This window comes from Hypanus sabinus, chromosome 6 (genome assembly GCF_030144855.1).
Source record: "Hypanus sabinus isolate sHypSab1 chromosome 6, sHypSab1.hap1, whole genome shotgun sequence".
Lineage (NCBI taxonomy): Eukaryota > Metazoa > Chordata > Chondrichthyes > Myliobatiformes > Dasyatidae > Hypanus > Hypanus sabinus.
The window spans coordinates 171,773,130-171,786,513 of record NC_082711.1 but is presented as its reverse complement, the minus strand read 5'-3'; the positions used below and the strand labels follow the sequence as shown (position 1 = coordinate 171,786,513).

At 44.5% G+C, this 13,384-nt stretch overlaps 1 protein-coding gene across 5 annotated transcripts in view; it reads left to right on the top strand.

The window, feature by feature from the left end:
• The window catches only part of nxn (nucleoredoxin), a 173,145-nt gene extending 161,398 nt beyond the window's left edge, over window positions 1–11,747 (top strand). The window contains exons 8-9 of one of the 5 annotated variants that reach the window (XM_059973546.1): window positions 44–229; window positions 11,697–11,747. In XM_059973546.1, coding sequence (XP_059829529.1) covers window positions 44–229; window positions 11,697–11,732 — 222 coding nt within the window. In that variant the 3' untranslated portion in view covers window positions 11,733–11,747. Of the gene's footprint in view, window positions 1–43; window positions 230–1,720; window positions 1,754–4,379; window positions 4,431–11,696 lie in introns of those variants that run through there. The other 4 variants (XM_059973547.1, XM_059973545.1, XM_059973551.1 and 1 more) reach the window with 4 other exon arrangements.
• The last annotated feature ends 1,637 nt before the right edge of the window (window positions 11,748–13,384 follow it).

The following is a 13,384-nucleotide window of genomic DNA, read 5'->3' as shown; positions in this document are numbered from 1 at the left end:
CTCCTATGTCTGGTGGTCTTACGTTATGGTTTCTTTGTTCCAGCACACCCTTTTTACCCTTCCAGGCTACATATATTTTAAAGTCAAAGCACAGAAGCGGGCTCTTCAGCTCAACTTGAGGTCTGGCGGGCAGAGTCCTGGGTCTGTGAGTCCACTGAGGAAGCCGAAGGCCCGAAGACTGCAAACCCATGAGTCGCCTGGAAGCTGGAGGCAGCAGGTCTGTTCTGAGGTTAGAGGAGTGTGTGTGTGTGGGCGGGGGGGGTAGGGGGAGGAAAGAATGTGTCTCATTTTGCTGTTCTGTGTCGCTGTGCCGAGCATTGTGGCACGCTAGGGGGCCCCCGACACATCCTTAGGTTGTGATGGTCATTTATGCAAAACGACACCTGTCACCGTGCGTTTTTATGTACGGGTGATAAATAAATAAATAAATCTCACTCTGGCCTCATCCATACCAACCAGGATACCTACCCTGTGCTAATCCAATTTGCCTACATTTCTCCCACATCCCTCTGAACCTCTCCAGTCCATGCACCTGGCCCAAATGTCTGGTTTAAACCCAGTGACTGCTTATCGGCGGCAAACAAAATAAAGAAAACCAACGAATACTTTACAATTAATAACGATCACTGCAAACAATGGAGAAGTGAGCAGACGTGAGGCAGGGCCGAGGTGAGTGAAGGCAGAAGTGGAGTCGAGGTGAGCGGAGGCGGAGTCAAGGTGAACAGGTACAAGGAAAGACCTGAGGTTTGATCAATTTACGCACTGGGCCAGATCGCAAAGGTCAGGGGGTCAGGGGGTCAGGACCGGAGCTGAGGGCCCAGTTATGCTCTGTGACGTTCACTCGGCTCTGCTCTGCTCTGAACTGAGGCTGTGGCCTGCTCTGGCTGCTGTGATGCCCGGCTTCATGTCTGTGGATTCACTTTTCTAAACCAGTCTTGGATACGTTTGCTTACTTTTATTGTTTGAATGATTTGTTTTCATTTTCTCTGCACATCGGGTGTTTGACAGTTCCCTTCTTTTTATGGTTTCTCTTGGGGTTCTTGTTTCGTGGCTGCCTGTAAGGAGACAAATCTCAAGGTTGTATATAGAATACATACTTTGAACTTTGTCTTTTAAATATTATAACTATACCCTCCTCTGCCGCCTACTCTGACAGCTTGTTCCATATATCCACACACCCCCGTGGGATGAATTTGCCCCTCAGTTCTCCTTTCAAGCTTTCCCTCTCACCGTCCAGATTTAGACTCCCCAACTCTGGGGAAAAAACTCTGACTTATCACTGCCTCCTATCATTTCATAAAGTTAGCCCTCAGCCTCCTTCACCCAGGGAAGTCAGTCCCAGACTATCCCAGCCTCTAAAGTCATCCAATCAGGGTAATGCGATTCACCTCCTGTCTCAGGGCAACAGACTCTGCTGTCTGTGGCTCTGATGACGAGGCTGGGATTGGTGCAGAGGGAAGGTTGCAAATCTAGTCAACATCTTGGGCACTAGCCTACAAAGTACCCGGGACATCTTCGGGGAGTGGTGTCTCAGAAAGGCAGCATCCATTATTAAAGACCTCCAGCACCCAGGGTATGCCCCTTACTCACTGTTACCATCAGGTAGGAGGTACAGAAGCCAGAAGGCACACAGCTTCAGGAACAGCTTCTTCCCTTCTGCATCTGATTCCTAAATGGATATTGAATCTTTGGACACTACCTCACTTTTTTTAATATACAGGCAGTCCCCGGGTTATGAATGAGATCCATTCCTAAGTCTGTCCTTAAGTCGAATTTGTAGGTAAGTCGGAACAGGTACATACGGTTCTTATTTAGAGTCAGTAAGTCAAATGTTTCGAGCTTTTTCTTGCACTAAAATAGGCATATTAAACTGAGTTTGATTGTCTAACCAAATTATCAATAGCCTTTCCATTCCAATAATTAAACCACTGCATTGCTTAGTAATAAATGTAGCTTTCATCTGGGCAGGGCCTTTCACTTTATCCTTTAAAATTGTTCTGATTGTTGGCCAACTATGGCCTAATGCTTTTCCAATGGCCGATGGCGTTTTACCTCTTTCCGAACGCTTCATTATTTCCACTTTATTTTCAATTGTGATGTTTTCCTTTTCTTTGATGCATCACCAGCAGTCCATTTGTAAATATGAGTTGTCTGTAAGTCGGACATTCTTAACCCGGGACTTACTGTATAGTATTTCTGTTTTTGCACATTCTTAAGAATCTATACAATATATGTAATTGATTTGCTTATAACCATATAACATATAACAATCACAGCACGGAAACAGGCCATCTTGGCCCTCCTAGTCCGTGCCGAACCCTTAATCTCACCTAGTCCCACTGACCTGCACTCAGCCCATAACCCTCCACTCCTTTCCTGTCCATATACCTATCCAATTTTACCTTAAATGACACAACTGAACTGGCCTCTACTACTTCTACAGGAAGCTCATTCCACACAGCTATCACTCTTTGAGTAAAGAAATACCCCCTCGTGTTTCCCTTAAACTTCTGCCCCCTAACTCTCAAATCATGTCCTCTAGTTTGAATCTCCCCTACTCTCAATGGAAACAGCCTGTTCACGTCAACTCTATCTATCCCTCTCAAAATTTTAAATACCTCGATCAAATCCCCCCTCAACCTTCTACGCTCCAATGAATAGAGACCTAACCTGTTCAACCTTTCTCTGTAACTTAATTGCTGAAACCCAGGTAACATCCTAGTAAATCGTCTCTGCACTCTCTCTAATTTATTGATATCTTTCCTATAATTCGGTGACCAGAACTGCACACAATATTCCAAATTTGGCCTTACCAATGCCTTGTACAACTTTAGCATTACATCCCAACTTCTGTACTCAATGCTTTGATTTATAAAGGCCAGCGTTCCAAAAGCCCTCTTCACCACCCTATCTACATGAGACTCCACTTTCAGGGAACTATGCACAGTTATTCCTAGATCTCTCTGTTCCTCTGCATTCCTCAATGCCCTACCATTTACTCTGTATGTTCTATTTGGATTATTCCTGCCAAAATGTAGAACCTCACACTTCTCAGCATTAAACTCCATCTGCCAACGTTCAGCCCATTCTTCTAACCGGCATAAATCTCCCTGCAAGCTTTGAAAACCCACCTCATTATCCACAACACCTCCTACCTTAGTATCATCGGCATACTTACTAATCCAATTTACCACCCCATCATCCAGATCATTTATGTATATTACAAACAACATTGGGCCCAAAACAGATCCCTGAGGCACCCCGCTAGTCACCGGCCTCCATCCCGATAAACAATTATCCACCACTACTCTCTGGCATCTCCCATCTAGCCACTGTTGAATCCATTTTATTACTCCAGCATTAATACCTAACGACTGAACCTTCTTAACTAACCTTCCATGTGGAACTTTGTCAAAGGCTTTGCTGAAGTCCATATAGACTACATCCACTGCCTTACCCTCGTTAACATTCCTCGTAACTTCTTCAAAAAATTCAATAAGGTTTGTCAAACATGACCTTCCACGCACAAATCCATGCTGGCTACTTCTAATCAGATCCCGTCTATCCAGATAATTATAAATACTATCTCTAAGAATACTTTCCATTAATTTACCCACCACTGATGTCAAACTGACAGGTCTATAATTGCTAGGCTTCCTTCTAGAACCCTTTTTAAACAATGGAACCACATGAGCAATACGCCAATCCTCCGGCACAATCCCCGTTTCTAATGACATATTAAAGATCTTCGTCAGAGCTCCTGCTATTTCTACACAAACTTCCCTTAAGGTCCTGGGGAATATCCTGTCAGGACCCGGAGATTTATCCACTTTTAAATTTCTTAAAAGCGCCAGTACCTCCACCTCTTTAATTGTCATAGGTTCCATAACTTCCTTACTTGTTTCCCACACCTTAGACAATTCAATATCCTTCTCCTTAGTGAATACCGAAGAGAAGAAATCATTCAAAATCTCTCCCATCTCCTTCGGTTCCACACATAGCTGACCACTCTGATTCTCTAAGGGGCCAATTTTATCCTTCACTATCCTATTGCTTTTAATATAACTGTAGAAACCTTTCGGATTTACTTTCACCTTATTTGCCAAACCAACCTCGTATCTTCTTTTAGCTTTTCTAATCTCTTTCTTAAGATTCCTTTTACATTCTTTATATTCCTCGAGCAATTCCTTTACTCCATGCTGCCTATATCTATTGTAGACATCCCTCTTTTTCTGAACCAAATTTCTAATATCCCTTGAAAACCATGGTGCTCTCAAACCTTTAACCTTTCCTTTCACCCTAACAGGAACATAAAGATTCTAATTAATTAACATTAAGATTCTAATTAATATTACTATTATTATTTTTCTCTCTTCTAGATGATGTATTGCATTGAACTGCTGCTGCTAAGTTAACAAATTTCACATCACATGCCGGTGATAATAAACCTGATTCTGATTCTGAAAGCGGTGAGGTTGGAGTGAGTGAGGGGAATCTTGACCCTAAACATTGACTGTCCAATTCCCTCTTCAGATGCTGTCTGACAGGCTTATTGCCACTGGTCATTTGTTTTTGCTCAACTCTACACTCAGCGGCCACTTTATTAGGTACGCCTGCCCACCTGCTCGGTAATGCAACTGTAACGTTCTCCTTCGCGTGTCACGAACGCCGAATTTAACGTCGAGATAAACCAGTTAATAAGAACCAGATCGCAGTAAGATTAACCATTTACTGTTCACTCTTCACATTAACATATGGTGAAAACTGTTGATAAAACAATACAAGATTGATACAGTATTTGTTCCTTCCTTAATATCACATTTCAAGTGTAAATACTTGCAAAGGTGACTATAACTACATTACACTAAGGTGCAGTATACAGGGAGAGTTTACCTGCTCCATTGACTACTTTAAATACACTTCCATGCAAACTATCCGCGACTCTTTAACTAACGAAAGCATAAACATTATCTACCGTCGTTACTTCTAACAGGATCGGCATTAACATCTTAGTTCAATATATCGATTATCTATTAACTTACAGCGTTGCTCTCACTGTGATTTCTCATGCCTGCAAAACTACTTCTGCTCAGGTGAGCCTCGTGGTAAGCCCCCACCCTCGCGCTAATTTCAAACCGGTACTTTCCCACAAGACGCGGCGAAACCGGATGTGACGTCATCGCATGCCGATATATTTTACATGCAATGAATATACTTTAAACACTTCTAATTCTAACTAGAAAATACTATTGAATGAATTACTAAGCGAAAATATTATAAACTAAATAACTGTCGTAAAGACAGCACAGCAACTATCTAATCAGCCGATCAACCAAACACGGTCAAGAGGTTCAGTTGCTGTTCAGACCAAACATCAGAAAGTGGAAGAAATGTGATCTCAGTGACTTTGACCGTGGAATGATTGTTGGTGCCAGATGGGGTGGTTTGAGTATCTCAGAAACTGCTGATCTCATATAACATATAACCATATAACAATTACAGCACGGAAACAGGCCATCTCAGCAATTCTAGTCTGTGCCGAACGCTTACTCTCACCTAGTCCCACCGACCTGCACTCAGCCCATAACCCTCCATTCCTTTCCTGTCCATATACCTATCCGATTTTTTCTTAAATGACAGTATCGAACCGGCCTCTACCACTTCTACTGGAAGCTTGTTCCGCAGAGCTACCACTCTCTGAGAAAAAAAGTTGCCCCTTATGTTATCCCTAAACTTTTGCCCTTTAACTCTCAACTCATGTCCTCTTGTTTGAATTTCCCCTACTCTCAATGGAAAAAGCCTATCCACGTCAGCTCTATCTATCCCCCTCATAATTTTAAATACCTCTATCAAGTCCCCCCTCAACCTTCTACCCTCCAAAAAATAAAGACCTAACTTGTTCAACCTTTCTCTGTAACTTAAGTGCTAAAATCCAGGTAACATTCTCGTAAATCTCCTTTGTACTCTCTCTATTTTGTTGACATCTTTCCTATAATTTGGTGACCAGAACTATACACAATACTCCAAATTTGGCCTCACCTATGCCTTGTACAATTTTAATATTACATCCCATCTCCTGGGATTTTCACGCACAACAGTGTAGCGTTTACAGAGAATAGTGTGAAAAGCAAAAGAGTGGCAGTTGTGTGGGTGAAAATGAGAGAAGTCAGAGGAGAATGCCCAGACTGGCTCAAGACAACGGGAAGATGACAGCAACTCAAATTGTCCCATAGTACAACGTTGGTGTGCAGAAGAGCATGTCTGAATGCATAACACATTAAACCTTGAAGTGGATGGGCTACAGCAACAGAAGGACCACAAACATACTCTCAGTAGCCTCCTTACTATGTGCAGGAAGTACCTCATAAAGTGGCCGCTGAGTATAGAAATGCAAGTCTCCCATATTCTGTAGCAAGAACACAAGATTACAACTGCTCGTTTTAAACTCATTAAACAAACTGGATAGGAAATTAAATTTTCAAATGGCAAAACAAAGATTTCATTTATTTTATTTGGAAATCGGTAACAGACCCTTCTGGCCCAACGAGCCCGCACTGCCGAATTAAACCCATGTGACCGATTGACCTAACCGGAACACCCGGAGCACCCCTACACGGCCAATGGGAAAACGTCCAGACTCCTTATGGACAGCAGTGGGTATTGAACTCACTGAACAGACAGGCCATGCCATATAAAATTACACTGCGATCGTAAGAAGAAAACAGATTGCAGAATGTAGTGTCAGGGTTACAGAGAAGGTGCAGTGTGGGTAGACAGATAAGGTGCAGGGCCACAGTGAGGTAGAACACACGTCGTCACGGGGAGAATGTACATCCTCTCTTGTCCGCCCTCCCATCAGCATACAAAATGCTGAGAGCATGCAACTCCAGGCTGGGAGTTAAAAAGTGTTCGTCTTTTTCTGTTTGAGAGGTCCATTCAAAGGTCTGATAACAGCAGGGTAGAAAAGAGAATGACTGAGCCAGCAGGGGTCCTTGATTATGTTGGCTGCTTTCCTGAGGCAGCAGGAACTGTCAACAGAGTTAGTGGAGATTCGCATGAACTTTATTTTAGAGATACAACAGAATTACAGGACCTCCCTGCCCAGGGAGGCAATACACCCATGTGACCAATTGAACTACCAACCTGTATGGCTTTGGAATGTGGGAGGAAACCGGAGCATCCGGAGGAAACACACGTTGTCACGGGGAGAACGTACATGCTCTCTTGTCCGCCCTCCCATCAGCATACAAAATGCTGAGCGCATGTAGCTCCAGGCTCAGGACACCTTCTGTCCTACTGTTGTCAGGCTTTTGAAGGGGCCTTTCAAATGCTAAAAGCTGAACTCTTGATCTATTTCGTTTTGGCCCTTGCATTTTATTTGTCTGCCTGATCTGCACTTCCTCGGTAACTCTCTAATGTGCATTCTCTCACCTCAGTGTAGTATGTATTGATTGGTCTGTCTGAATGGCACTCAGACAAGACATTGTACCTTGGTCATGGAACAATAATAAACCATTAGCTCATAAAAGACCATGATACAGGAGTAGAATTCGACCGTTCAGTCCACTGAGTCCACTCCCCATTCAGTCATGGTCTCTTTTCTCACCCCATTCTCCTGCCTGCTCCCCGTAACTTTTAACCTCCTTACCAGTCAAGAACCTATCAATCTCTGCCTTCACTCATGATGGAATGGTGGAGCAGACGCGATGGGACAAATGGCCTAATTCTGCTCCTGTGTCGTATCGTCCTACGGTCAATGACTTGACCGCTTCTGTGGCAAAGAATTCCACAGATTAGCACCCTCTGGCTGTAGAAACTCCCCTCATCTCTGTTCTGAAGGGACGTCTCTTTATTCCGAGGCTGTGACCCCAGATCGTAGGCTCAGCTACTGATGGAAGTATCATCTCCGCATTGGCTCTATCCAAGCCTTTCAATATTCAGTGGGTTTCAAGGAGATTTCACCCTCATATTTCCAAACTCCATTGACGACAAGCCCAGAGATATCAAATGCTCTTCATAGAACAGTACAGTACAGGCCCTTCAGCCCATGATATTGTGCTGACCCTTTTACCTACTCTATGGTCAATCTAACCCTTCCCTCCCACATAACCCTCCATTTTTCTATCATCCATGTGCCTGTCTCAGAGAATAGTCCCTATTGTATCCACCTCTATCACCACCCCTGGCATTTGCCACTCTTTGTGTAAAGTAACTTACCTCTGATATTCTCCCCTGTACTTTCCACCACACATATTAAAGTTTTGCCCCTGTATTAGCCTCTATCCACACCTCTTATCATCAAGATTTATCCCTGAGGTCAATCTTATGAACCTTTTCTGGACTGTCTCCAAGGACCAGTGCATCTTTCCTTGGAGGGGTGTAAAGTAGCTTGCAATATTCCCGCTTTACAACGCAGCCAACTGAAAGACAAAATGTGGCCTGAGTTCAGCCTCATGTCAAAGGTCGAGCAGCTGTCTTCCAATGCGATGGTTTTGTTCGCAAGTTTGGGTTCATGAACTCCAACTCGAACCCACAACGTGGTAGTTTAAACAAGAGAGGCAAACCTCCACGCCCAGGATAAAAGCCCTTTAGTCTGGGAAGCGGCAGTGAAGCGCCATCAGAATTAGAATCCAGTTTAATATTGCTGACTAATTTGTTGTTTTAGTCTATACATACATACATCAGTGACTGTGACTGTTAGTACTGCGTTTTGGTCCTGGAGGAACACTGTTTCGTTTGGCTGCATTCAGGTGTATGACAATTCAATTTGAACTTGAAAAATACTATAAATTACAATAATTACTATTATTCTAATTTAATATCACTTTATTTTTAAATATTTAATATATATAAATAAGTAATGCGAAAAGAGAGCAAAAATAGTGAGTTAGTGTTTGTGGTTCATTGTCCATTCAGAAATCTGATAGTGGAGGGGAAGAAGCTGTTCTTAAAACATTGGGACTGTGCCTTCAGGCTTCTGTGCCTCCTCTCTGATGGTAGCATTGAGAGGAGAACAATTCCTGGGCGATGGGGATCCTTGATGATGGATGGCGTCTTTTTGATGCATCACCATTTGATCCTCAAGCAAATGAACCAAGGTTTGTGGAGGACACTGTCCAGGCCATCTGTTCTTTGTGTGGGGGCAGCTTAATCTTCCCAATGTATGTTACCTCACGTAACCAGAATGAAGCTGGTTTTATTTGTTAGCCTGTCTGCCTCTTCTACGTCGTGCATGGATTATAAAGTGCTGCGTGCTTCTGATCAGAGTGATTGTGAATACCAGCAAGGAGGCGACACTGACCAGCACAGTGGGTTAGCACACTGTCCTTTATCCCCTATGACTGGGCTTCCAATAAAGCTGTCAGCTCTTCTGAACAACAGCGGCTCAGTGACTCTCGCAGTTCCTGCCAGTGGCGGGTTCAGGGCTAGCTGGCTGGCTCTCTGTAGATAGCTGCCCTTACAAAAGGGACATTGGCTTTGGGTTGCCGGTTAGATTAGTAACCTTGCCTCTGTTTGCAATAACGTGGGGGGAACTGTTTCTTTCCCTGCACTGAAATCTCTTTGCTGGGGAGGGCCAAATACAGCCCTTGCCACTTCTCCCAGGGGAAGAATCTCTGCCTGTCATAAGTACAAGAGATTCTGCAGATGCTGGAAATCCAGAGCAACACACACAAAATACTGGAGGAACTCAGCACATCAGGCAGCATCAGGAGATGAACGTTTAGGTGGAGACGTAATGTAAAGATTTTTACTCCTTGTCTATATGAAGTTTGTGAGTAATAAAGTCAATTCAATTCAATATACAGACACCGTTTCTGGCCAGGGACCTGCATCAGGATTCCACACTTCCTTAGTAAAGCAGCCAGCAAAATCAAAGACTCCACCCTCTCAGGGTATTCCCCCATCTCTCCTCTCCCACTGGGTAGGAGATACAGAAGCCTGAAAGCTCATACAACCAGGCTCACAGACAGCTTCTACCCCACTGTTATCAGTACAATAAGATGGACTTTTGACCTTGTTATGATCTTGCACCTTATTGGTTACCTGAACTCTCTCCATCGCTGTCACTCTTCACTCTGCTTTCTGTTATCGCTTCACCTTGATCTGTGTGGACAGCCTGCAAGAGAAGCTTCCCACTGTATCTTTACTCAGTTTAGAGGTACAGCACAGCAACAGGTCCTTCCCGCCTGACGATTACACCTGTGTGACCAATTAACTTACTAACTGGTACGTGTTTGGAAGGTGGGAGGAAAAACGGAGACCCCGGATGAAACCCACGTAGTCGAGGGATTCTTGCTAACAGCAGGAGAATTGAGTCTGAGACGCTGCACTGTTATGTAGGTAGGCCTCTGTTAGTCTGGATAGACCATGGATTTGCACCTTGGAAAGTTTCCAGGGCGCAAAGGTTGTTTTGTTATGGAAGACCGGCAGTTATCCATACTGAAAGCCTCCCCTCTCCACGCCACCGATATTGTCCAAGGGAGGGGCATTAGGAACCATAAAGCTCGGCACCGGTGTCGTCGCAGAACAATGTGTGGTTAAGTGCCTTGCTCAAGGATACACACGCAGCCTCAGCCATAACTCGAACTAGCGACCTTCAGATCACGAGACGAATGCCACTTGGCCACACGCCAAATTATAGTGTTACGTTAACCGGATCCCTGGCATTAATCTGTCTTTTTAAATTAGATTATTAAAAAAAGGAGCATAATTAGTCCACTCAGCCCATCGATTCTGCTCTGCCAATCCACCATGGATGACTTATTAACCCTTTCAACCCCATTCTCCTGCCTTCTCCTCGTAAACTTTGACACCCTGAACCTCCACTTTAAGTAAACTCAATGACTTGGCCTCCACACCCATCTGAAACTATCACCGCCCTCCGTCTAAAGAAATTTCTCCTCATCTCCAGATACCCTCAGATTCTGAGGCTGTGCCCTTTGGACTTAGACACCCCCACTATCAGAAACATCATCCCTACGTTACTCTGTCTAGGCCTCTCAATGTTTCGTAGGTTGCAATGAGATCCTCCCTCATTCTTTTATGCTCCAGTGAGTACAGGCCTGGAGCCATCAAACAGTCCTCATATGTTAACCCTTTCATTCCTGGGGCCATTCTTGTAGTCTTCCTCTGGAGCCCTTGAAGTGGTCCTTGAACCTGCAGCCTCTGACTCAGGCACTCTGCTACCCATTGACTCAAAATAAGAGTCCCAATACACCTATGGAAAGCAGCAGCCTCTCACCAACTCCTGAATTTATATAGCAGCTTTAACAGCGAGCATCAAAAGCCCTCTGGTAATAAGTATTGTCATGGGAACAGGGTAACTCCAGCCCCCTTTAATAAATAAAAGTGAAGAATCCCAGAAGCCACTCCTGAGGGTGAGCATTCCTCATTCTCTTCTGTGAACACCTGGAGACTACTGTGGGGTGGACTCTCGTGAACTTCGAGTGGCCAAGGATTGAGGGAGACGAGGCATAATGCCCGGGAAATGGTTCATTTGCTTGTTGTTGTCCGTGGTGCAAATGAATTTCCTTTCTAATCAAGAACCTATCAACCTCCACTTTGGTCGACTCCGTTGCTTCTCTCCGATCGGGGTGTCGAGCAAGGTTGACGTCGACGAGGTTGAGAGTGGAGGGTGAGCAGGTGTTTGGTGCTGTCTGCCTGCATTTAATCGGTCTTCCTCTCCCTCTGGCTAGCTGCTGTCAGAAGAAAGCCTTGGGGTCCAAGTATAAGGATTGCTCGGCAGGGCTGTGGACTTATCCTGGGGAGCCCCAACACTCATGTCACATGTGTTCCTGGATCCTGGTTATTCTTTATCTGCTGTTTTTGAGTGTTTTGATGGAGGTGATCGACGTGGACTCGGGCCCAACAGCCCACGGTGGGGTAACGGTGCTGTGCTGAACCAGACTGAATATCACAGCGTTCCTGGTTGGTTGTTGCTTGCTCACTCTTTGCCGTTTGCGCTATTCGTTCTCTTTTTCCCCCGCACTGCGTGTTTGATGTTTTCTTGAACAGGTTCCATGGTGTTTCTTTGTTTTGTGGCTGCCTGTGAATATCAGAGTGGTATCCTGTATATGTACTTTGATAACTTTGACTTGGCCTCCACCGTCGCCTGGGGCAATGAATTCCACAGACTCCCCACCCTCTGGCTGAATGGCAGTGGATTGTTAAATTCTTTTCTACAGCCCTGGAGTCGAGTGTGACTCAGGATCGATCTCCTCCCTGAAAGCAGATGGGTTTTGATGACAGTCCATCAGATTCATAACCACTGGCTTTTAAATTCCAGATTTATCAAATTAACCGAAATATAACATCATGAGCTATTGCAATCAGATTGGAGCACCTGATCGCAGATCATTTGTACCGCTCTGTGAATTGGCAGTTCAGGATTTTCACCCCACCACCACCGTCCCTCAGCTGATGGGTCATCTATACTACTTCTCTGAGCTTTCAAGATCAAAGATTAGCTTCATTTGTCATACATACAGTGAGAAGCAGTTCATAGATTTAGACCATAAGACATAGGAGCAGAATTAGGCCATTCAGCCCATCAAGTCCTCCGCCATTCCAACAAGGCTGATTTACTATCCTTCTCAACCCCATTCTCCTGCTTTCCCCACATAACCTTTGATGCCCTGACTAACCAAGAACTTGTCAACCTGCACTTTAAGTATTCCCAAAGATCTATAAATATTGCATCAAGTGAATATCTTGTTTGATTCTTCAGCCTCCACACATTTTGTTTGGTTCTTGCGGGTAATGATGAAACACGAACGTCATGGAGTCATAGAAAAGTACAGCACAGAAACAGTCCCTTTGGCCCATCTAATTCATGCCGATCCGTTTAAACTGTATACACCCTACAACTGTGTACTGTGGAGTTTAACTTTTTGCATAATATATGGTAACCTGAGGCCAAAGCAGTATTTCAGGACCCGCGATCACGAGTCCTGGGGTCGATCAAGAGGATCAAATACTTAAATTCCTGACGAGCCTGAAAGTCCAGGCCTAATGGTTTAAGCCCTGGGTTGGCACATCCGGAAATCAGAGGCCCAATGTTTGTCGGTCTGCGAGTCGACAGGAGGCCAGAGGCCTGGTGGTGGCCTGTCTGTGTGGCTGTGTGTTAGAGAATAAAGGGGCTTGTTCTGTTGAACATGTGGGTGCTGGAATGAGTGGCAAACCTTGTGGGCGGCCCCTCCCCGGCACACCCTCGGGTTGTGTTGGTTGTTAACGTAAACGATGCATCTCGATTACAAGTGATAAGTAAATGAATCTGAGTTTGAATCCTATGCTCTTTGAGCTCACAGTTTACCTCGTTATGATCTTGCACCTTACGGTTTACCTGCACCGCACTTTCTCTGTACTGCCCACAGGAAGCAGAGGA